Below are 26,699 nucleotides of genomic sequence, written 5' to 3'. Positions count from 1 at the left end.
GACAATTTAACATGAGATTTTTATTAGCCAGGGAAAATAGTGGGCCAGGTTATCAAAGATACAGAAAATGGCTTTGGGTCTCTTCAGCATTATAAAGACCAATGCAAAGGCATTGACAAATATTTTATGTACTTTATTTATTTATTTATTTTACTGATACAAGTTTAATCTCTACATCTTATTATTGGTTCAAAGAAAGATTCCATGTTTTCTAAAGAAAACATGCTTTTTGAAATACTGTTATTACTTTTCCAAAACAAAAAAATATTTTAGGAAAGGTGTAGAAAAATGTGCCTGTCTCAGAGAGTAAAATATTTAATTAAATGCAAAAGGGATAGATATTGAATTATGTACATGTATTTTCTTTTTTTCTTTATTTACTGTGTTATAATTAGGTTTTAACATATAAAATTATTTAACTTTAGAATTCCTACATTAAATTGACTGATTAATCATAAAATTATGAATTTTCACTGATCTTCTATTGCCTTTGGTGCAGTTTTTGTAGTAATACATTTTTCTTCTTATTGAGTTGCTCTGCAACATATATTTGGGTAGATAACAGATTTGTCTTTTAGCATTTATATTATTCTTTGTATCTGATTAATCAATTTCATTATTAATAGAAATATTTCCCAATTTAATGAGATGTGAAAAAAATGCATTTTGCTTAATGCAGCAGACTTAAGCATTTGTCTTTAAATTTCTCATGGCGTATGGCAGTATTGGCTTCTGCCAAAGCTTACATGAGGTTACCAACTGGCAAACGGGGTAGACACATATATGCATAAGGTGTTTTGCTCAAGTTGATGGGATTACCATCCAGTCTGATGTCTTCAAGAGCCCTACGGACATAATTAAAATCTTTCGTATCGCAGAAAGTATCTTCATGCATCTCTTGAATGTTGTTGTTCTAGAAAAGAAAATGCAGAATATCTATCAGGATAGTTTCTTGAAAATAAATTTTTAATCTTTGAAGGCCTAGAGAGATATTAGTTTGAACCCAAGGGGTCAAATTGTGGCTGCAAGTGGCCAGCTGAGAAGTCTCCCAAGCAGGGGGAATCTCTCAGCCAGTGTAAAGCTTCAGAGTAAAATAACTCAAACTGTGTAGCAGAAACAGTCTTTGCAGGAGGAACCTGGTAGAAGAGGAGTTATAATTATCATCCTGACAGCTTGATATGCTTCAACCTGCAAAGCCACAAATCTGGAATTTGATGTATGACAAATAACTTTCCCTCAGGCCCTCTCACATTAGCCCAGTCCACAGCTGTATACATACAGGGAAAACTGAATGCTTCAGAATTTATTTCTTTAATGTAAATAGCTCTTATATACCTTAGCTTCACCAAGCTTTTATTCTTGAAGCAAAGCATTTTCAACAATGAAGTGCTAAGACCCAAGACCATCTGGAAACTGGGACTAAAAAATGACCTAAAAAATGATCTTAAATGGCCCTAAAATGAGGGCCGTCTGAACATTCTTCCTTTCTTACATTACTTTTTGCACTCAGAAATTGGTGCAGGCAGAGAAAAAATCCAGCTCACTAGCTCTATTGATCTGTAGCGTACAGTACTGACTATTTATTTTATAGGCATGGCAAGATGAAAAGAACAGTCAGCTAACTGGCAGAATATTTCTATAGATTTACTGATGATAGAAGTCAAATTAGATATGGTACATCATTTTTTCAAAGCTTTTTTTTTCTGCGTTGTATAATAAACAAAATATCCTCTGATAATGGAAATTGGGCACTGGTAAGAGAGAAGATAAATGTAAAGAAGCAGAGATGAAAAAAGATAAAAGGAAGAAACCAGAAGTAAAGGTACAGAAAATTAGAAATACAAAAAATAGGAATATAGAAAGAAGATGAATAGTATGTTCTACCACAGTCAAATGGAAGAGTATGGATGAAAAAATGTTAACAATTGGGAATGACCTGTGTTAAGAAAATGAAATACACTGAGTATAGATACAACCAATATGTAAAGTAACATTCTTTGGGTATTTTAAAGGATTCCTGCTAAAGGATTTGTAGGAGCAATATGTGAGTGATTTCTGTCTTTCAAGTCACTTCTTTTACTGATATAGACCGATGATGCTCTTGACTGACGTGAACCTGACTTTGGCCTGTACTAACAATAAATCCAGCATTTTATGTTTGAAAAAATATTGTATTGCAAGTTCTAATAATTGATGTTCAGCTGATCTAATTTTTACTTTTTTCAAATATTGCAATCATTAGTCAATTGTGTGTTTCCAACAGTTTGTTTAGTCCAGGCAAGGAGACTTTTGAATAAATAGAAGAAACAAAACAGAAGACAATAGTAACCCTTTCCAATTTTACTTACTATTTGAAAACGATACACAGAGCCATTGGTTCTGTAGCCTACCTGAAGATGAAGAGCTTGGAGACTTTCAGGGAGTGGCAATGGAATATGATCCAAGTTATTGTCAGTGATGTAAAGATGCTGTAGTTCATGCAGATCCTGGAGGATGAAGGAGAAAAGCAGGGAAAGAAAAGTATGCATGTTAGAACTTTTTGAAAATCTCTAGCAAATAGTTCTGAAATCCATCACTGTAATAAGCAACATTGGGTACTGACTCATTTTGTTTCAGCATGGTATGGATGAAAAGGTAGAAACTGAAAGATAGTCGTAGACTTTCATTTACACAGGTTGAGGCCTATTACTATTAGAAATCGACTGTTTGGATTAAAATAAGGGAAAAGTGTCTTTGAAATGTATTTAACTAGAGACTTCATTTCAATGATGTTGTTCTGAAGTGGAAAATGCCTGAGATGTTATGCAAAAAGGCTTCCTGTTCAGTCTGTTTTCTTGCTCTTGTGACAAGCTTACTCAATTTTTCAGAAGCTCATTGGTGGTGAAGCAAATTACAACTGCGTAATAAATGCCTAAGCCAAAAATAAATATCTCATATCCTTTTGAAAAGGTAAATCATGCACTCCCTTGGCATGGTGGAAGAAGCAGCTTGACCTCATAGTGTAGTGAGAACACCTGTGCAAGATCTGTCACGGAGTCAGGTGACTGGCAGAGTATGTGAGCACAGTCCCAGAGTGTGCTCTCTACACACTGACTGAATTCCCATCGAGGATGGACATGCGTATTCTGTTTTGTCAACGATGTCTATCTGCTTCGCAGCCGGTAGCTACTCAAGGTTAGCAGAGCTGAGATAAGGAAATAGTTCTAGTAGATTTAAGGGGCCCTTAGAATACAACAACTTGAGTCCTGCCTGGACATCTGATCCACGCATCTAACAGCCTCCCATCAGCTACCCCTCCGCATGGTTCCCAGGGCTCCCTGCACAGTTTGGAGTGTAAGTCTCCTAATAAATCTATCCTGTTTAACCCCTCATGAACCTTGAGTGTCTCTCTATACTGCTATCTCACCCTCCCTCTCCTTGCAGTCACAGATAGTTATAACATTAGTAAGATATAAACATGGCCAGGTCAATAAAGTGCCATAGAATGATCCCATTTTCCCCTTTTCCACACACAAAAGTTACTATAATACCTACTTCTCTGAGTGTTATAGTTCAATTCCTGTTGACAAAGGTCTTTGAGATATCAGGGTGAAAGTGCTTGATAAATATGGAATATCAGGGCTGAGACCTCTCCTGGCTAAAATCAGGAGAGTGCAGAAGAAAACTGTGGTAGGCCAGAGTCTCAGCTTGTGAGGCTGACTTTTTCCCCATCCTTCCCATCCCCAACACTTGCTTTATGCTGGTCTAGGAAAAAGCTTCTGATTCAGTAGTTGCCACTATTTGCCTCATTACTAAGCTACCTTCAAAAGGAAAAATTCAGAGACTGCTGGTTATAACTAGCTTCTTAAAGGCAATTGAATAGTGCATATGAGCCAGATCTAACATATGAATCTAATCTATATTCTGTTTGGTATTTCCAACATAAACTACCATAAAATACCATAGGAAGTTCCCACATAGCTACATGGTAGAGTGTGTGTGAAGAAGGAGCATCCATAACTTTGCCCTTTAGAAGTTCCTTCTGCCTACTTGTAAGGAGAGATCAAGCAGGTCTCTGGAGTCTGTCCTCCTGAGTATTTCTAGTAACATGAGCCGCTGGTGCATAGCTACAGTGTGCCATAGTGTGCTGTCTTGTGTGGATCTTTGTGCCAAAGAAGAAATGGTATTCTCACAACCGGTTGATAGTAGACAGTGACAGTGATAGAAGTCCTCCATCTTCCTCTATCTTTATAGCCTGCCTGGCAGCCAGCACAGTTGTAGTGACTGTAACCTTAATGGCTCAGACACCTGGCTGCTCTTCTGATCACATCCTGGTTTAGTTTGGAGAGAGGTAGAAAAGATTTTTCCATCAAATCCAGACTTACTTTGAATGCCTCATTACGTATTCCCCTGCGACCAAGCCTGTTGTTACTAATATCAATGAATGTCAAAGTGGATGGTAACTCAGGAAGTTGCCTTATTCTATTTTCACGGAGCACCAGCTCCTGGAGTTGTGGCAGTATCCAGAAGGCATCTTCATGGATCTCTGATATAAAGTTTGCAGTCAAATCAATCCTCTTTAAATTACCTGGTAGAGAAATTTGATACAGTAGCATATCAGGATGTATGTCTTGAAAGTTTTAAAAAATAAAAAGGCAAACAGTTTATTTAAATTGCAAGTGAAGAGTCTTCAGTCAAATCTATTCCTAGCTCCCTGTGTGATAGCTGTCTTTTTATATAATGCAATCATCCACATTTGAATGGTTCTTCTAAGGAAGGGGAACAACATCTCCCTCTCTTCTTGTTTAGCAACTCCTATGTCATTCTTATACATCTTTCAGTGAAAGATATCAAAGTCAAAGATTTTATAATTTGTGTGTATTCTGGGAATCTTTTAAATGAGTTTCCCTTGGAAAAATAACACTCAAAGGCAATTACATATTTTCTCTAGAAAACCCGTCCCACATGTTTCTTTACTGTCAACATTTCCCTACTGGAATACAATGCAAGAAATTGGATACATTGACTTTTTGTTTTATTACACTCATTTTTTCCAATCAAAAAAACAAACTTACTTTTGGAAAAAGAGAATAATATATGAATATCAGTGTATTAATATGCATTAATTTTAAGTGCATTAGTCTGTGGCTTACTTCTAATTTCCACCCAGAACATTTTTCATGGTCAGTTTATTTATTTTATTATTTTTCCAGCAGTATGTTTTGGCTTAAATAACTTCTCTCCCTCCTTAGTGTTTATTCTCTTTGTTTTGTTTATATAGGACAGTTGTGTCCCTTCCCTATCTTCACCTTACTAGACTGAGCAACCCAACCCTTGATAATTTTCTTTCATAAGAGAATCTTTCCATTTCATTGATCTACCAGAGTAGTCTTTCTTTGCAGTGATTCCACTTTGGTTGCAGGTGACCAGAACTGTTCATAATACCCAGATGAAGTCTTACTTGTACTTTTCACAATAGCCTGTTTCAGATGAGATCTTATGGGTATCTTTTAAAGTGTACCATACTTTTTATCATTAAATCAATAAGCATTAGCTACGTAAAGTTAGGTCTAAAATACAAAACAAAGAATGTGGTTTGATTTTTAGAATGGTGTGTAGATCATTTCCTATTAAAACAGTGAGATGCTTAATACTTTCTGAAAATCAGGTATCTTTAAGGACTCTCAAGTAGGAAACACAAAAATAGAAAATAGAATGTCTCCAAATCACTGTCAGTTCTGGCTGGCTTAGGTCATAAAGGATTTAGAATTAGCAAGTGTTTCTGGAAATATTTTCCGCCTTTCGATTTGTTTAAGATTTCCCTAGATAATTCTGGAGTAAAACAATGAAAATATATCTATGTAAAGGTAAAACTCCTTTCACACAGATACTCTGCTAACTTTGCTAATATTTGAATGTATATCTACCCGAGAATTTGTCTTGTTTAGGAAGAAAATGCTTTCTAAAATACTGCAAATATTCCATGAGGGTTTCTTTTTTTCCTTCTAAGGTTAATTAGAAGTAACAGCAGAAACAATGTAAAACATCATTACTTCTACTAATTCTAAAATTTGTCTGAGAATCTACATTCAAACTACTGACCTTTAGATTCAAAAGCAGCAAAGAGTTTTTTCTATATGTGTATTTATGTGTATAATCCTACTAGGATTATATGCAAGCATTATATAAAATGAATCACTGTGCTTTAGATTAGTATGAGCCAGAAATATTAGAAATTAAATGTAATTGCATCAATACTATCATCCATACTCAAGTTAGCAAAGTCATTTCTGTTGATCTTTCTGATTCTATTGTAGCGGGAGTAGAAGTACATGGTTTTCTTAGGCAGTGGTGGAACAACATCAAGCTCACGATCATCGCAGTAGACTGTGGTCCCTAGACATGTACACAAAAGGCAAGTTGGAAGGCCTACAAAAGAATTTAAAGGAAAGCAGTCAGTTTTGTGTAAAAAACATAGAAAAGGGATACATAAATTGCTACAAAATGCTTGCCTAAGCACAGAATCATAGGACTATGTAGATGATAGAGTTCACTCTGCTTTTTTTTTTGATCAATATATTGTATGCTTGTACCAACAAAGTGATTAAATTTTTTCTTAAAACTAGTTACTTTTTTCTGTAGGTTATTCTACTTGCTTGTCCTAATACAGCGTTTCTCAAACTATAACAATAGAATATTAGGTGGCAGCAGCCAGACAAATTCCATTTCCCCCTAAGCTGGCAACTGTTTGCTTCTATCTAGATGAAGAAATAACATCTGCTGTAATGACTGGCTGTAAGAGTTTACGCTTATCAGGGATCAGTTAACTACTTTTAGTTGTTGGCAATTCAGTCCCCTATGAGTAGGGGAACATAATTTTAGCTGGCTCCCACTCTCCTGTGTGGAGGAACTGAACTGCTACCAACTGAGGGTAACACACAAAGGAGTCAAGAAGTGCACAAATATGTTTAAAAAAAACCTTGAGAAATGCTGTGATAGTTAGGCATCATCTTCCAATATTCAGCCTAATTTTCTTCATGGACAGTTCATACACGGTTGTTCAAATACCAGCCTGTTCTCTAGGTTAGATAGATGTCACTAAGTTAGATAGATGCCACCTGATGGGTCTACTAGCCTTTATCTGCACCTGTTTCAATTTGTACTTTATTTATTTTAATAGGAGTGATCAGCATTGCATTTCAGGTGAGAATTTACCAGCACCACCTTCCTGTTATGAGCTAGTATGACAGAATGGCCTTGATTCCTTTCTGTCACTTCCTAGACTCTATTCAGTGTCAAACTCTTCTTAAAGAAAAAAGAACAAGCAGACCTCACAGTCTGTGTTATGCAGGAATTCATGGGAGTTAATGTGAACTACTTCAGAGCAACCATGCAAATGGTAAAAACTATTTATACACTGCAGTGCATTTCATGAATGCGCTCTCACAATTTGATCTTTAAGCTCTTGTATAACAGTGTAAAAATTATAGATGGTACTGAGATCTACTCATGCCATTGTCGGTTTGTTCAATTTTGTAGCTACATTTAACTGAAATCCCTCCCAAGCATTCAAGGATGCAGACCTTCTTTTATAAAACTAGCTCAAAAAGTAGATAGTGATGCTTAGTTTTACACTGTTTGTCCCCAGGGTCTGTAGCTCGCTGTAACATTACAAGAAGAGCAAAGGTGTTAATTTTTAATGGCATTAGCGAATTTGCTTTGATTTTCATATCTCCTTAAACAGTCACAATCCACATTCATGTATACAACGTGTCAATAAAACAATCTTGTTTATTGTTTGACTAGAAAAATTAGGTATGGGATCAGTAATTCATTTTACCACTTTTTGTATGGGTTGTCAGTGTACAATCCCTATATAATATTCAGTGGTGCCTGTAGCTTTATAACTCCTTTCTTCCACAGTAAAATTGTATTAAAGAGTAGATCAATCAAAGAATACCATATGAATGTGTCTATGTGAGCTTTGGAAGGAAATACATCAGCATATTTACTGCAAAATCATTTGAAAAAGATGGCACAGATTAAGTAAGCAGTGGTAAGAACTGCAGTAAAAAAAAAGCAATCAATTTTTGTTAGTAACTTTCTTAGGAGAAACAGAAATTAATAGAAGTTAATTACTTCTTATTAGTGTTGCAAGGCCATAGTTATGCTGACCTCCTTAGCTGCTATTCCACCCTAAGCATTCAAATATGATGATTCTGAAACTTATTATAGTTTCCTAAGTTTAGTTCTGTAAACATTACTTCTCAATAATTTGTGAGGAAATTAATATTTTTCTACAGAGCTCTGGACACAGAAGCTCAATTTCCTTTGCATTGTTTTTAATTAGGGTTTCTGACTCAGAAATTCAACATCAGGAAATTTTTTTCTTTCTATCCCTCTGAGCTAAAATAGCTTGAAAGCTGTGGGTTAACAAAACAAAAACATTTGGCTACCACCAGAAGTCCATGAAAATTAAAAAGCAAGCCATTTCATCTCAGTTAAATTGTATGAGGATAGTGAAGTCAAAAGTTTCTTTTGATGATGGTGCTCAGATTAAGTGAGAATTGTGACATTGACGAGATGGTCTGAATGCTATCTTGAGCAGGAAATGTCATTGGTTTCAGTGTGCATTGTCTTTTGATACATTTTTTCTTTGATTAAGGGTAGAAATCAGCATATCTGTTTCTCATCTTTTAGTACCATGGAAGTACTTTCCTGTTTCATGCTAGATTTTTTTTCTCCTTGTAGCAGATGAATGGTTGCATGTTCTGGTTAGTTTAATTAAATAGTAGCATAATTCATGGATATAAAATATGGTTGCACTTTTTATCCTTTTTTGTGTGTGTGTGTGTGTGTGTGTGTGTGTGTGTCTCTCTGACGTGGCTGTTTGCCTAAGCAATTGTGGTTACATAGTAGATTTGCCTTCTTAATCTGTGCAAAAATGGCAGTTACCAACAGGCAGCAGTAACTAGCTGAAGGACAGTCCTCCAATGGCAGGCAATATATGTGGTGTCCTTTAAGGCAAAACTAAAGAACCAGTGACCAGAGTACTCTTTTTTTTGTGAATCACTACTTGGGCATCCAGAAATAACATTTCTGGAGAGATGAGACTTTTCCTATATTTTCCTTAATTTCCTTCACAGGATTTTTTAAATTAGCTGCAGGGAGCAAGCCTGACACAGGAAGAAAATAAATTGCCGCGACTTGAACCATTCCAACAAATCTAGGCCTAAATGAATGTAGAGTTCAGGATGTCTGCTTTTTTTACAAAATATTGCAACATAGAGCAGGAAGAGAGTTTCTCCTTCTGTTCCTTTTCTGATCTTGGAGGAGTGGTGCTTGCCACCTTTAGCTAGTGTAGGCTGAAAAAGCACAGAGACATGGGAAGGGTTCAAACAGATGTCAACAAGAAAAATGAACTTGGCTTGGCATTTCTGAGTCTTGTAGTCTTCTAGCCAGTAGCAAGCCAAGAACAGCAGCAACATCTGACATGAAAATATGTTGCTGAAAACAACATGAAGACATAAAAAAGTCTGATTTGGTATGTTATAGCCTCGAGCTTCTGATTCATCTCTTTAGTTCACGCACTAGTTGGTTTGCATTCAGTGCTCAAAAAGGTTGACAGATAAAGAATTCATAATATGGTATATTTATGTGAAATGCTTTGAAATATCCTTTAAATTTTGAAAGAAATTGCATGGGTTTTACAGAACTGTCCTGGGAAGTTCTCACTATCATTTTTATTTGTTTTGTCATCAGAATATTTTTTTTTTCTGGTCAAGACTCTGTAGCAATATGTATAAAAACAAGACTAGGAATGATTCATTTTTTCTTTACTGAACATACAAGCTTGGAAGCATGAACTCCTTTGTTTCATTTACCTTCCACAGCACTCGGTTATGCTGCTAGACGTAGTAAAAATAGTTTTCAAATTCTTCCTGTTGTTGTATGATAATTGCCACACAATACAGAGACTCATCACAGCAGTGGATAACTCTTGTGAGCTTCAAATCCAGAGCCTGAAGCAGCTGCTAGTGAATATTAATTATTAACATAGTGATGTTTGTGGAGGAGAGGGACAGACTGTGGTTTAGAATTTTAATTTCCCTATGAGATGTGGAAAGCTTATATTGGACTAGAGATAGTCAGAAGAACAAAAAATCAGCTTCACAGGAAGTTGCTATTTTTTTTTCCATTTCATAAGTTTCCTAAGTTTCTAGTTTTCATGGTGAAAAGGTCTCCAAAAGTTTAATTATGTTTTTATGAACACATTTATCAAAATCATGTAACAAACCATTATAAAATTAAGATGTCTGATAATGATATTGAAATCTGTGTCAATAAAAATGTAGGGATAGCATTTGCCAACTATTGACAATGCTGAAGAAGTAAATTTTTTATTTGAAAAAATCTCTGTGAGCAGACATTCTCGTTGTAACTTATTGTGGAAACATTTTGACTAGGTGCCTACCTGACCTCAGAGCATTCATGATAGACATGATAGAAATTTATTAAGAGAGGTACAGATTCATAAAGAGGCGAAGTGGGCTCACTCAACAGGGAAGCTACACATGCAAAGCTTGTTTCTCTTTTCTACTAACCGTCGTGAGTTTGGAGCCCGAGCACATCAGACCCTTGTGCTGAAGAGCCATCAATTAATTTTGGTGTTGAGGCTTCCTCTTCAGGTTCTTCTGTCAACAGTGCAAAAGAATAACTCTCTTGAGTTACAGAAGGTAGAGCTGTCCCGATCTCTGTCTGGGGAAAATTAAGAGGGTACAGGAAATGTTACTATTTATCCGCACTGGCCTCTGCTCCTCTACCAGTGCTTCATTTTCTACTGCTAGAGGTCACGTATGTTCTGAAACTTAGTGCGGTAGCTGCATTTTGTCTGGCTGCTATAACTAATTTTGGCTGTGTGTGTAAACGATTTATGAAACTCCAACATGCTTATTCACTTTTTATCTCAGATTTTTTTAACGTTTTGTTGTATATGTACATGAACGCTCACTGCATATACTTCATTAATGAGAATATGTACTAATCAAATGCTTTTTTCACATTTATTTAAAGTTAAACCAATGAGTTTTGTGATAAAGCTGGATATGTTCTGTGTGATAAATGAAAGTTTACTGTGAAAAATCAAAAAGATAACAGTCATTTAACTACAAAATTGTAAACTCTACCAGATAAATCCAAATGCAATGTAGTTATGCAGAGCCTGCTTTAAGAACAGTAATATGCTCAAAAAATCTTATTGTCTAAGAATTCTGCAGTCTAAGTACATGTAGTACTTGCTGTAATAGTGTCAGTGCTTGTGTCAAAATTTTTTCTCAATCTGAATGGCTGAAGGCCCAGGTTAACTTCATTAGCAGTGACAGTTTGTGGTAATGAGAAGTAAGAATATAAATTAAAAATGTTAGATAAAATCTTGATTTAGAAGAATCTATAAAATTTTACAGATCCTGTCGTGGGACTAGAGCCCTTATTTTTTCTTCTTTAAATCCTCCACTCAACATAATTAGCCAAAGAATCAATTTTGCTTTGTTAACTGTAATTGTAAAACTGCATTCCCTTGATTTTGCTACCTGATAACTTCAGGATAAAAATGAAAATGTGGCAATTTTCTCTTGTCATATCGTCCCTCATAAAAGGACTATTGCAGGCTTGTCAAATTTGATACAGAGGGGCCTACATTTTCAAATATGCAGTGTAGTTTGATATAATCATGTAACCAAGGCATTGAGAATCCATTGTAGTTGTGTGGCCTTTGGCAAGTTACTTTACCACTGTGTCTTGATTGCCCCATGTGTAATAATCTAGTTCTTTCCTTCCTTCCTTCTTTCCTTCCTTCCTTCCTTCCTTCCTTCCTTCCTTCCGAGGACAATGAATTAGTGTCCTTACAGTACTTTGCACACATGAGGTGCTGTTTAACTGTTACATAATACATCCACCCCTCCAGATGTAGTGTGGTGCAGTTAATACTTCTCAGCCTATACTCAGGCATACTCAGAAGCAGGATTTTTACCACAGTACCTTTCTCTCCCGTGGGAAGGCACTGAGACATAATGTTAAGCTTTATAAAAGCTTTTCCTCCACTGCACCCTACACCAGCACCATAAAACTACTGAATCTCCAGTTTTTCAGCTGACCTAGTTCCCATTTACTGCTCACTTTGTTGTCCCAGTAGAGAACTGGTTATTGAAGTCTCTCACAGTAGTGCCCATAAATTCTGGTTGTAAAGGGTACAGAAAGGAGGTAGGATTGCATCTGGAGTGGGCAGTTAGGATTTTTTAAAGCAGACTGTCTATGTAGTCTATACAAGTTAAAGCAACTAACAGACATGAGACGCTTGATCTGGGTCCCACATATGAACAAAGCTTTTCCTGTATTCTAATCCCTATGTGAGCTCTTAGCTTAATTATACAATCTTCAACAAGTAGAGTTTAGTTTTATCTTATTATTCCTGGATGACATACATTTTATACATATACATATACATACATATACATATATAGTATGTGTATATATGTATATATATCTCACAGTTTGGAGAGAAAACATTTTACACTTTATAATAGGCTCTCTGGATCATGTATTATAACTATATAAGATTGCTAGCAGTATCAAACATCATGATCCTGGACTTCCTGGGAACATTATAAATGACCATCTAAAACCTACTCTTTGCACAGAAAGAATTTGGTTTAAGTTAGATAGTGACCATAGGTCCAAGTATTTTGTATTACTTAGTTTCACTGAAGACAGAGAATATAGAAGCAATGTAAAACCTCAGAGAGCACTCTGAACCTCACAAACTCAGATTTTGACTGAACATTCATAAGGTTCTTTGCATATTCTTTAATTACATTGCAATAAGCCACAGATACTGTTACTTAAATAGGGTTTCAAGTTAAGTATGCCCTGACAGAGTTAGTAAACTTTATAAAATGAATAGTGATCAAGTGAACAAAAAGAACTTCAGCTGAACTCACTGAGTAACCCATTGGTGTAAATAAGAGCAAGGATGAACCTTTTCACTTTGTGCAGGCAAACACACAATGTTCCCACCTGCAGCACTGACAGTAAGACAGCTTAACCAGGAATAGACTAGGGGACAAATCAAAAGAAGACTTTGAGATCAAAGGAAATGGGGAGAGATGTTCTCTGAATGGAGGAAGCCTAGGGGGAGAGGCACATTCCAGACATTTATTGACCCAGGGTAGTACTGCACTAAAGTATTTGCACATGCTGTCTAGTCCTTCACCAGTTTTGTGGAAATCAAGTAAAAGCCCCCATCCTGAACTTTGGAACTGCAAAATCCAAAGAGATTTTGAGACCTATTAGCAGCTTTGTGTACATTTCTTTGTGGAAGTTCTACTGAAAAGAGTGTTCTGGAGAAGACCATTTTCAAGAAGGAGTTGTAAACATGCTTCAGAGATAGATAACGTTCCTTACACTTGTCATGGGATTTGGGTCATCTACACTGACTGCCAGGCACATCTCTGAATATGTGATAGCTTACTTTATTAGCTCGGGTTTAGTAATTTGCTTTATACTTTGCCTTTTGTTGTTTTGTTTTTTGTTGGCTGATTACTGCAGTTGTTGGGTACCAAAGCAGAGATATTAACTTCTAGTAATTTTAGTAATTCTAGTAATTTTATTTTCTGCCCAGTAAAGGAAATCAGGTTATAATTACTAGACTGGCATCTCTCTTTTATAACAGGATATTATCTGGTTTTAGGGACAGACAATTGAAAGCCTCCCCATACCTTTTCTTTGACAAGGTCCTGAATCTGGGTTCTAGAAAACTATTCTAAGTAGTGAGCATTAATATCTATTCAGTCTTCTGCACCAGTTATTATGGTGAGTTTTATGATGTTGCCATTTTTACACTGGAAACTGAATAGGAGTTCACTGATGCAGGTGTGTTACATGTCAGTTGCAAAACACGAGCAATATTTGCTGCTCCACATAGGCTGGATTTGAACCAGTAACCTAGAGGTAAAAATCTGCTTCATATTATCAGTCATCTGATCCTGGCAGCTTTCTGTCTTTTAGGTATTTGATAGATCATGCACAATTATAACAATAGAAAGATGTTTCTTAGGCTATATACTGTACAGGACTGTCCTTTGTCTTCTATATGTTTGGTTTTTGGCAACATGCACTTTATTCAAAAATTGAGACAAAAATGTTTCTATATCATTTAATGGCATTATTCTCTGAAGGGTTTTTGTGTGTGTGTGTGTATTTCATCTGCTACTCGAAACAATTTATTTTTCGAAAAATTGCGAAGCAGGAGGATATTGTAGAGAAATGCAATAAAACACATTTCTCTTAACCAACATAGGCAAGTCTTCAAATCATAATCAGTATTCCACAGCCAGATATAATACATGGCATGAGAAAACAGTGAAAGGGACTACCTTTAGCCACCTTTGGGGTTCATAGTTACCCTACTCTGCCTTTGAAATCAGTTAAGAGACAAGAAAGAATACTGGTATAGAATATTAGCTACAAAGTATAAACAGAGTAATAAGCAGAGTAATATCTTTTCAAATATTTATACAAAGGTTTATAAGCAGAGTAATATCTTTTCAAAGATTTATACAGTGTGACTACCTTTGCAAATGAGATTGTCTAATGTGGCTGGCCAGTTTAGAGATCAGGAAGCTATGAAAATCAAAAGTGAGAATCTAAGCATATTGATGAGCGATGAAATACAACCAGTAAGATTTAGCTTACCTAACTTTAGGCATCCATGGGCAAGGCATCTAGTCAAAGCTAGCCTCCTTTCACAGCCAATGGAGAGAGAAGGGAATCTCTGGAAAGCAGCTCCTCCCATGTATCACACATGCTTCTTTTAGGTACTTGTCTCTCTCCACTGACTGAAAAGGGAGGTGAGTCAAATGTAAAGGTTTTTAAGATTAGAAAAGATTCAGGAGGCTGACCTGTGGAAAAAAAGTAAGAAGACAGAGTGCCTGCAGGATAGCAGTCAGCAGGGGAGGAATACAGAATACAGGAACCTGTGTGAGGACTATGAATTAACGTAATCCACACAATGTAATAAAACACAGGAGATAAAGAGATTTAAGGAGGCAAAGAACAAGGCTGGAAGATCATCAGTTGCCACATTTTACTTCTGAGGTAGCTTCATTCCAGTGGTAGATGGTCTATTGTTTTATTTCTAAAAGATTTTGGTAGCCTTTAGTATCAAAGTTAGTATATTGCATATAATAACTTTGAATGCACAGGATCCACTGTCTCAATGCTTCTTTTACTATAGAAACTTTGCTTAAAAACTCAAACAAAAGTATGCAACTTAAAAAGAAACATTATAAATGTCAAGGGACACTTGTACCACAGATTTGTGAGTCAAAAGAAACCAATTCCCCCACAGATATTCTGAAACTACCAAATATTTCTTTTTACAGGAAAAATGCCTAATTATGGAAGAGGGTTGGGGTTTCTTTTCCTTTCCAAAAGTGGCTCATAATTGTTTCTTTTTCTTTGCATTTAAGGTCTTCATTTCTCCTTCTATTCTCTTAAAAATAAATAAATTTGTAAAACAGGGAAACTGAAGGAAATTGCATGTTAATGCAATAACTGTTTAGACTGCAAATTCCGCAGCTCAGATAAGTTGTCATACGCTTGTACAGAACTACATAAACAACAAGTTGTGTGGGGAAATTAATAAAACTCAGTGTGAGGTGTTGGAGGAGGGGAAAGTGATATTTGTTTACAAAAATCCTAAGTAAATTGATTTTACCTACTCACATTCATTCTGTCATAGGTTTTAATCATTCACACATTTTTGCCCACATACTTTCAGTTGTCTAGACATGTGTGCTCAAGTGGTCTGGCCAGGATCACTTGTATTCAACACAGAGCACAAGGGGCACAAGTACTGAGTTCTCATCAGGCCTCTGGCATTCTTCTTCTTGAGAGGCAATGAAAACTAAGGACAGATATTTTATATTCTTTAGGAGCAATCAGCTGTTCTGAGGCAGTCTTTTGCCTCAGAATCATGGATGCTCCAGCCTCCATAAATCAGGCTGGGTTGCTGCCCATTTCCTCATTCCAAATGTGCTTGTTTTCATGAGGACTACCACAGAAAAAAATGGTATATATATATGTATATGTTATGCTACAACCTTGTGTCCTGCCTGCCGGTGGTAGGATGCAGGGTCTTTCACTGAGAAGTCATCTGTGATGTAATGTTTTCAGAGCACAAGCGCTTTGGTTTTGGCATAAGCAACACATTCCTCAGTTTTGCTGCTGGGAACAGTGTTCTGGAAGTGGTACAGTTGGGTAAAGTGTTCTTCATCATCAGTGCAGGCCATTCCTTTAACCCTTTAACCCTTTATTCTTTTAAAAATTATTCTGTTGTTTCTGCTGCGGCTTACACACACACACATACACACACATTTCCCTTCATACTTCATTCAGACCAATCCTAACATTTCTATGGCAGAGCTCTACAGCTGTAACCCAGTTCTTTAGAAATTACCATCTGTGGCTTCTGCCTTAGAAAACTTAGGTAGATTCTGATGTTCTTTTAATGAATCTTTCTTAAAAAACACAAGTAGTCTTTTTATCACCTTGACCACAGAGCTTGCTAAAACTTCTTGTATCAAAAGCAAGTATATTTGTGTCATGTCTTATTTTAGCTGAGTAAAAACACCCATGCTGCACAGCATTGCTACAGAGATTTTACTTACCAATTCTATTGTCTGAGAATGCATAAAGTCCATATAAATGGAGGTAATCTGGATTTCCATCAGAGCAAATGAAGTCAAACTCCTATTCCAGCATTGTACTTGAAATTACAGATTTTATTTCTAACATTTTGGTTTGAGAGCTATTTAATATTTAAGTAAGTCAGCCTACAGCAGACCCTTTTCTTTAGAACAATGGTAAATGATAAAGTTTTGAAAGGGAAATAATATTTTGAAGAAAGATACTATGCCAGTTTTTGAAATCAGATCAGAGCCCTTTGCACTGTTAGAAGGAATAAAAGCAAAACTAGTCGCAGCTATTTTAATGAAGATTTCTCCATTAGGCTAGAACTCCTGCTGATCCAAGCCAAAAGGTGAATTATGCAGCCAGGAACATTACCAAGTGTTAAGGAGCTGCCTCAGTTTGAATTCTAGAGGTCTCTGTAAAGAAGAGTTTGCTGCCTCAAGCGTAATTAGTTATGTAGTCTAGGGAGACTGCGCACTGGTGGAGCTGAATGTGCTTTTGCTGAGTTCACCAGCCTGACTTTTCCTAAATGCATTGTGATTGCTTTGAATCTGAACTACAACCAAACAGTGTTAGAAACATGAAAGGAAAGGAGTGGTTTCACTCCACTTAACATCAGGCATTGAATTTAAGCGTTGTATTTAGCAGCTTGGACTCCTTAGGCTCCCTATGTAGTCAGTGGAGGCAGATAATCAACTCCTAAGGATGGTTCAGCCCATATAAGTTGTGAATCAGCTTCCTGAGGTACCTGTCTATCCACCTTTGGCTGTGAGGGAGTCCACACGGAGGCAACATATTTCTGCCAGAAATCAAGGCCAGATTGTGGTGTCAGATCTGCTCTTCCCCTCATTTCTGCAGCTTACAGTGCATGGACATTTCAGCTGATTCATTCCAAACTGGTAAATGCATGTGACCTACAGTGATACAGATATAGTGCTCACAGCTGTTACAGCTCCAGGACTAGAAAGGTCTCTGCTAGTTTGGGTGTATCGTCACAGGCAGAAATTTCATGTGGGATTTACCATTGTCCATTTTCAGAAGCATTTACTAAGCTACCTGTCTCATATCTCACAGCTAAGGCTATCTATCTTCCCTATCTATTAGGGAATGAGGCATTCCTGCATCTAAATAGTTCAGAGAACCCATCTGCTAAATTTACACACCTGTTCTGTACTCTGTTTGAGTTCAGATGAAAGCAAAAGTACCTGTTCTCCATCCATCCAAGAAGCAGAGGAACTGAGATATGACTGTTAGCCTGAAGAGGTTGGCACCCAAGCATCTCTGTTCCAGGAGACATTTTAACCTCCAAATGAGGGCCAGGGGAGAGTTTGGATGAGATGTTGAAACAAAACAACAGTGCATCCAAAGAGGCAAATCATGGCAGGACAAGGAGAACAAGCCAAAGGAAACATGGTTCTGCAGCCTAATACAAAGACAACCAAGACCTGGAACCATTTCGAAGGATGATTAATGTCCTATACATTAGACAATCCTTGAACATGAACAAAGATAGAAACAACTCAGAGCAGAGCTCAGAACCACAGTACTCTTCCTTCCCAGCTGTGTGGGCCATGCTCTGAGCTCTAAGCACAGGGAAATCTTTTGAAGTCTGAATCCTCTTTTGACTGATTCTGAAATTTTCATATATTAAATGGTTTTCAAATGGGATAGAAGTGCAGAGGCTAAACATATTATTAAGCTTGTCAGTATTCAGAAAATAATGTATAACCATTGGATGAGTATGTATATGTTCAATTTAGGAATTTGGATTAATTTTATAAAATATCTGTATCCGTGTGTCACATCCCATATCAGTAGGAATGATGCACGTTACTTCTTTTTAGAGGAAGCAACAAGGCTGGAAGTCTAGAGAAAGGTTTGCTTAAGTGACTGGGGAACTCAAGATAGCAAGCATCTACTATAAGGTTTTTATAATATGTTCTCTTCTCTCCTTCTGGCATTTATGTACTTGGATGCACAATATCCAGACTAAACAGAAGGAATGAAAGCTTCCCCCGCAATGGATCAGCCTTGAACTTGGTAGTTAGGTACCTCTCCTGGGAGATGGGAACTATATCTCTGAATACCTCAGGCTGAGAAGAAAATTGAATCAACTGTTCCAGTCCTTCAGCAAGTAATCTAACCGTTATTTCATGACATATGAAGTGACATGTCTGTCCCTTCTCACACAGGAATTTCAAACAGGTGATAGTTGTGTTTAAGATTTGAGCCCCATCTTGATGAATTTAAGTGCCTTAGACCAGGACAATTGCTTTGAGAAACCCACCCACTCTGAGGCAGTAGGAAGGATGTAGTTACTCAATTCAGCCAAGGTAGTGGTAACTAATTTCATGCCCACTATCAGAGTCTTAGGTACTTAAGAATGTTTTGCTAGTAAATTTAGTCATTATAATATTTCAGGCAACTAAGTGGGTAAGACTAGCTCTTATTTGATTGCTCTACTGGACTTAGGGAATGGCATGCTATTTCAAATCCTTCTTTTTTGCCCTGTGGTATTTTTTCTATTTGCTTTTACTATATAACAAAATATTTGGAACATCACTCAGATATTGCATGATTACTTTTTAATCCACAGAAATGTTTACCTTTTGTGGAGACATTGGTATAGAAGCATATGAACAGTTGTGAACAGCTGAGTGAATGTAAAAGCTGTAGTCAAAGCCTTCCAAAAAGAGTAGAAATTTTCCTACATTGGGATAAAGCTCCAGATGATAAATTTAATTCTCCTATCAGTTGTGTAGCTTCTGAGTTCCATGTTATTTGTGCAAATTCAAAAAAATATAAAGTGAATAAAATTTAAAAGTGCGTGCGATGTGTTCCCAGAAGTCATTGCATATCCACCTTGATCCTGTTTAATCAGATACCTGCTATACATGTAGAATCAGCAGCATAAGACTCTCTCAGCTCTGAAGAACTGCAAGAGGGAGTTCTTGCACAACTGAGATCCATCTTAATATGTGCTATGGTAACAGCAGTGATGCTATGTCTGCATACACACATACCTGTGTGTGCATATGCAGACATAACATCACTGCTGTTGTGTGTGTGTGTCTGTATACCTCAAGTTCTTGGCTTTGTGCAGGCATCTGAGTATTCTAATATCAGCTTGATTCATATCTCAACAAGCTAGTGCAGCATGAAATATTAGGCTTTTATAGTACCTGTTTTGATTATTTTGAGGATCCATACTTTCCAGCTCACATCTTTTGTGTATCCAGACTCAGCCCAATCTATGTTAACACCCTGCGATTTTTTGTTGCTTACTCAGTGCTAGGACAATTCCTTGCTTTGCAGCCTCACTGATAGCCTATTTCATTGGTGAAAATATTTTCTGATATCACTGTCTTTTCACTGACTGTTTTTTTTCATAATTTAGCTTTTTTCCTAAGGGAAATGGGCTGTTTGTGTTTAAATAGGCACTGTAATCAAAAGTTTGCAATAGGATTTTATTAGACTTTAGAAGCTAATGTATGTAGGAATCTGTCTCCACAATCTGTTTTTTTTTCACATATTATCCAAATAAAGTTTTAATTTCAAAGTGGGAAAAACTCTGAGCCTTCTGTTTATATCAGTGAGAAGCTTACTCATACAATGAATGCCTTTGATAATCTAGCTTGATTGTATCCATTTTAAGGAAGGAACTCTGTCTGTATATGTTTGCAGAGTAGTTGGGACAATGAAATCCCAGTTTTGACTGGGGCCTCTGGACACCACCATGGTATAAATATTCGTTGAAAATAATAACAAAACTTACTGTGAGGAAAAAGGGTGATACAGCAGTTCATGTTTATACTGTTGTAACTGTCAGTTTCAGAAGACAAATCCAACACTAAATTTGTAGGCAATCTTTCAGTGATACTCCTTTGTAGTCTCTTTCTACTTCAGGACCTCGAAATTTCTTCCTTGGTTATAGGCTTTTTTGTTGCATTGCCATTTTCCCATTATCTGTGGTTGATATTATTCTCTTTAAAGTCTCTTTAAAAATACAAATTTTCATTCTGAGTGATGAATTACTTAAGTTTTTTTTCAGTAACAAATGTCCTTTGGATGCAAAGCCTTAGCTAGGACTTCCACATCTCACTAACCTGGGAACTTGGAAACCTCACATTTCATGGCTCAAATTTGACCTGTGTGATCGATGATGATGCATAACTTTGATTCAGGATTCAGTACAAGTCACAGCAACGAGTACTTTCCCCTTGCAAAATCTTTGCATTGAAAAGGGGTTCCACATGCACCTATTGTATGTAATGAAAACACTAAGAAATTAAATAGATCTGCCAATGTTAGGAGACAGTGATGGAACACCTCGGATTTCCGTTATAAGCATCACTTTTTCAGATGTTAAAGGTGCTCTAAAATTTATGAGAAAAATAGACCCAGGCAGGTTTCACGTGGAAAAATATCAGCAGTCATTTAGACATTTATAGAAAACTTCTCACAAGCCAATGAAGTGTGTGTGTGTGTGTGTGTACAGACACACGTAAACTTTATTTTCATTTTTGGCATACATATTTCAAAAGGAACGTTTCAAGAGCCTGAGAAATAGAAAGGAACTCATGAACTTGGCTTCCTTCTCAGTTAACTTCAGTAAGCTAAAATTTTGGTCCTCAGTCTGAGACAGCTGCCTAGGGTCCCTCTAAAGCTATTTGAGCAAGATAGGTATTCCAACAGAGTAATTCATCCCACTTGTGCTGGAGGATTGTCTTGAAATGCAACACCTAATATTAGCCAGATAGATGAGTGGGAGGAATCCCACTTTAAGTACATCTAGATATTTTCTCCTTTTGGTGGTTATATGTTCAGTGACTGATTACAGAACTCATTGGGTAATGTTCTGAAAAGGATGTAACTGATACAGATACTTTGGTTCAATTCCTTGAGTACATAGGTGCCTAACTAGACCCACTGAAAATCAACTGGAAAAACAAGCTTGGAAAAGTTTGACCTTTTCCTAAGAGTCAAAATATGTTTTATACTCAATGATTTATACATACACTTAACTGAATTTTAGATTCTTAAACTGAAGACAACGACAGAAAATGTTATTTCAGTTTTCTCCCCTATTTCAGAAAGCTAAGACATGATTCACAGATCTCTAAAAGTAAATAGAAATGTGAATCAGGCCCCTAAAGAGTTATTGTACACAGGCTGGATTGAACGAAGGTCTGCTGTTTGTCTGGGTCTCTGTGGTATTGCTAATCATTTAAGCTATGCATAATAAAAACTAACCTGTGACCTTGTATAAATAGTGGGTTTTACACATAGTTCACTTCTTTATGATAACAGGATTTCAGGGAGGAAAGTAGTAACAGTGATTGAGAAAAATTTATTTTGTTTAAAACTTGAGTGATGGCGATATTGTTCAAAGTGGAGTGCCTAAAAGATAAGTTTCATTACTGACTTAGGCAAATCCATAAAAGCTGCTTGACTTCTACAGCACTGACCATTCTGAGCTCTCCTAGTTTTTGAGGAACTGTGAATACTTGGGCTTCTTTGGGGTTGTACATGGTAAGAGGAATGTAAGCAAACAAAGATTTTGGCTAAAGGTCTGGGAAAAAATGGCTCTCACAGAGAGGTCTGTTCATCTATAAAGTAACATTCCTTCCAACTATTGTGATGGATGACTCTCACTTGAAGAATTTTAAGATGACTAGCTGAACAGCTCAGTAATGGGAGACAATGCTGCTCTGGAAAAGAACTCTACAAGAGAAAATAAGAAAGCTTTTTGGTCTCTTGTTTCTTTTAGATGTAAAAAAAAAAACAACACAGGAGACTTGCCTTGTCTCTGTCCTCCACCGCAGAAACTTGGAAAGGGGTGACTCCGTGCTTCGGTGTTGTAGGACCTCACAGAAAGAGCACAGCACAAGGAGGCCACACCTAGCATTGAGTGCGTTACTAAGAAATCTGTTGTTCAAATTAGAAGATCTCCATAGCAAGACACACACAAAAAATCAATGACAATGCCTAGGTTTGAGAGCTTTGCATAGGGACCTCCAGTAGAGGAAGCCATCACCGTAGGACTGATGTGGTTTCATTTTTAAGAGCAAAGGCAGACACTGAAAGTGTGACTTATTAGTCAATATGAAATAAAGATAGCACAGATATTCAGCGAATGAAGGCAATGGTGACATTTTCAGGGAAGAAAGCTCAGATGCGTGAGTATGTAAAGAGGTTTGGTTGTGTATGGCATAGGGAAGTAGGCAAAAGCAAAATCATTTTTTTAGGGCAAAGTTCTTCTCAGTTTTTCTTTAGTGATCTTTCTTCCATTGTCATTTTTTACTTCCTGTGCTCTTCCTTTCCTTTTTTCCTTCTTTCTGCCTTCTTTCCTAATATTAATAATAACCACTAGCATTTATGGCCTGAAAGGCTTGTATTTAACATATCTATTATAATAAGAGATAAACTCAGGGAACAGCATCGCACTATTTCATTTCATGGGAAATCCTGGGTGTCCTATTCCAGCTGCCTCAGTCCCTTATACAGATAGATAAATCATCAGGATAATCTCTGACATAGTTTGTGTCAAAGCAAGGAGACCTGGGAGAAACATAATAGTTTCTGCCCGCACTTTTAAAGGTTACAATTAAAAAATGAAATTCAGGAAATATTTTGGCCTCATTTGAAGAGCAGAGGAAAATATGGATCAAGTACAGCACAGAAAACTGTTGATCAGCCAAAGGCGATAACAACCACAAGAGTAGACTTGTGTGACAAATGTTTTCATGGCCTACAAAAAATCATTAGCAGCCACTGCATTTGTGCACTTTGGAAAACAGATGAAAAAATGCATAAATGAAGTTCTGATTACCTCTAACTGGTCAGACTGCTCGTTTTCAACATAGACAAATGGGTGGAGCAGCTCTCCAAGTGGTACTTCATAGAACTCAGAATCATAAGTTTCTGTGTCAGCGGTGGGTGCAGCACCAACAGACTCAAAGATAAAAAATCCCAGAAAAATATTTACAAAGGTCTTCATTCTGCCGCCTTTTCTGAAAGGGAGGAAAACAAGCAAAATGTGAGTAATCTGGTAATTGCAAAGAATCTATGAAAGTTTAATCTCATAAATATAGTACCTGCATGCATGCCACAATGGTTCTGATGGGTAGCCCATGTTTATTCATGATGGCTGGATGGTTTATTCCATTTTATTTCACGAAGAGCCCCCAGATCAGAGAATTTCTGCAGCCTACTTTGGCCCTACTAACATTTAGTTCAATTTAGAAAGGACCTATTGAGTTTTACTATTTCAGGATGGTATGAAAACAAACTGGCCTCCATGAGAAAAGATCTGAAAAGGTGAAAGGGGAGCTTATCTTGATGTTTATCCCCTTTCATCTAACTTCATCTATTTCAACTACACCATTAGAGAGGGTGTTTTGAGAAGCTAACCAAAGGATATATTATTATTATATTTTTGTGTCTATCACAATAAACCATCTTTTGAAATGTCCAGCAATGTAATTTTGTCTTTCTCCTTCATGACAAAAAACTAGAACTAGAAAATATTAGGACCTTTTTCCTTGCTGTCCCTAGACGAGCTAAATCAAAGCACTTGTTCACCCACTAGCTGTTCAGCTAGAATATGTCATTTTAACCAATCAAAGGATGTGATATATTTGAAATATCAGTTCTGAAAAGTTCTAGGGGAAAAAATAAAAAGCAGTTTATGTCTTCCACAGCCCTATAAATGACAGTTTTCTTCTTTCTTTTTCATTCTTTCTTTATCCAATCAACACCATTTTTAAAGCAGTGTGAAGTGCTGGCATAGTACAGTCACCTGTTCTCCTTACTTGGAGAACTGAATTGTAAAATCAAATTATCACCAATTTAAAAGTTTCACATTTTAGTAAAATAGTAGCAAATTCACACTGGGCTTGAATATTAGCATTCATTCATTTCCTCTCTCTTATAAGTGATGAATTCACTATTATCATATAAGCTGCCTGACACAAGGCTCTATTCAGAATTCTTCAGTTATACCTTCATTTAGCTACAGCTCCCACTTATTTCACCAAAAGCACAGACAGTGATAATGAGCAGTGCATAAGTCTAATAAATTGTTCTCCTGATGTGATGCCATACTACACACAAATATTATATTTTTAAACTGTAGCTACTTAAAATAGATTAAGAAATTCACGAGACTTTTTTTTGAATGTGTGTGCTGAGAAACAAGCTGAATTTTAGCTTCTTGAAAGGAGGTCTTTATGAAGCTGGTTTAGGCATTAGGATATGAAATTCCTCTGAGGATGGTCAGCAACACAAAGCGTTCATTTTTCCCTCATTTGCTTTATTCAAAAGACTTTTCAGCTGCTGCTGGGAGAAGCTAGAGTCACATTAGCTTGTCTTTGAGCAGACTTAGTTGAATTGCGCCTTTCAGTATTAATTTCCAAGATTACTAAAGGTTTTCTGCTTCATTACAAAAAAATGAAATATAACCAGTCTCTGAAATATACTAAAGTATATATATACCAAAGTATAAATACACCAAAGTATACTAAAGTATACTCTGGGTATACTAAAGTATACTGGAGTTTGTTTTTTCCTGTATTTATAATTTCTGATGCCTATTTTTGATAGGACTGCTCCTAGTCTTGCTTTTCTTTGGCTTGTCATTTATCTCAAATAAACCTAAATGTAATACTAACATATACTAACATCAAGTGTATTTTTTTCTCTGAATAAACACTTCTTGAATATAAAGTTACTCATTTTTCAAAATTATTTACAAAGTTTATGTTTTGATTATTAAAAATAAGTTTTTCATTGCCTAGATATAAAAGTTTTTTAAAGGGTATGGGGCTTTATTAGTACTTCATTTTGTATATATAGACAAATTTAGCAACAATATAAATATATATATACACACACATACATACATATATGAAAAAAAAACCTCTGTGAAAATATTTCCCTTTACTTTTGCCTATAGTATCTGTGCTAACTTGCAGAGTTTGCATGTCTCTGTACTTTCCTTATGTGTAATATATTGGAACATGCTGTAATGATATTGGCATCTGCAGTAGCTGCAAGATCAAATATTTTGATGAAGATTATGTATTCCTCTCACAGGAAGGAACTAAGGCATATCCAGGGAAAAAATAATAATTTCCTCAATCTGCAGCCTTTGAATCAGTATTTTGCATGATAAAATAAAAACAAATATTATAAAAAAATATTTCCAGCCTTAAGAATCCAATTAGATGATCTAAGAAAGAAGTACAAAAACTTACCTTTTGCTTCCAATCTCTCAAACGGCAAAGAGTTACTCAGAATGCAGAGCCAGTGCTATTAGACCCTGACCAATGGCAGTGGCATTCTGGGGCTGTGGGAGGTGGTACAACCTCTACCCTCAACTGGAGACCACAGCCCAGGGCGTTTCTTGGTCTTTAGACACCTTCATATTAATTTTGCTGAATCAAATTTGAGCAAGATCAAACAAAGGTTTATTGTAAGCAAATGGCATTTATTTCACAAGTCACAGCTTTTTTACTCTTCCCTTCAAATCTCTTAGTGATTCTATCAATAACTTCATAAGTCTGACCAAAAAGGAGAAATAGTTTTAATTTTAGAGTCCCTACATTACAGTTTCTACGATAACAGTGACAGCACAGAACATATATGCAATGCATAATCATCACTCAAGGACAGATGGGATATTTTAATGCAGACCTCTGCAAAAAAATGCCTAGAAGGAGTATAGATATTTAGCATTATATTCTTTATTACTAATTCAATATGCAGATGTAAATGATAAACACAGAACAACACAACAGTAAAAAGAAATGTAGGCAAACAGTAATACAATCCATTCAAAATCCATGTGACAAAACTTTGGGACAACTTCTGTTTTAACTTGCATGAGCATGCCATAATTCCAGCAAAGCTGGCCAAGTTCCTCCAGATTTACCACAAGATGACTGAAGTCTTTTGTTACCTAGCAGACATAC

At 36.4% G+C, this 26,699-nt stretch overlaps 1 protein-coding gene across 1 annotated transcript; it reads right to left on the bottom strand.

The window, feature by feature from the left end:
- On the bottom strand, nt 1–26,103 carry EPYC (epiphycan). The gene is made up of 7 exons (XM_013947306.2): nt 25,983–26,103; nt 23,558–23,738; nt 10,584–10,737; nt 6,250–6,408; nt 4,365–4,567; nt 2,391–2,486; nt 1–913 (listed from the first exon to the last, which is right to left on the bottom strand). The coding sequence occupies exons 2-7, from the start codon at nt 23,723–23,725 to the stop codon at nt 743–745; spliced, it is 951 nt and encodes a 316-aa protein (XP_013802760.1). The 5' UTR covers nt 23,726–23,738; nt 25,983–26,103; the 3' UTR covers nt 1–742.
- Nucleotides 26,104–26,699: the final 596 nt, after the last annotated feature.

This window comes from Apteryx mantelli, chromosome 1 (assembly GCF_036417845.1).
Source record: "Apteryx mantelli isolate bAptMan1 chromosome 1, bAptMan1.hap1, whole genome shotgun sequence".
Taxonomy (NCBI): Eukaryota; Metazoa; Chordata; class Aves; order Apterygiformes; family Apterygidae; genus Apteryx; species Apteryx mantelli.
Note: the sequence above shows the minus strand (reverse complement) of the source record. Positions and strands in the feature narration are given on the sequence as shown.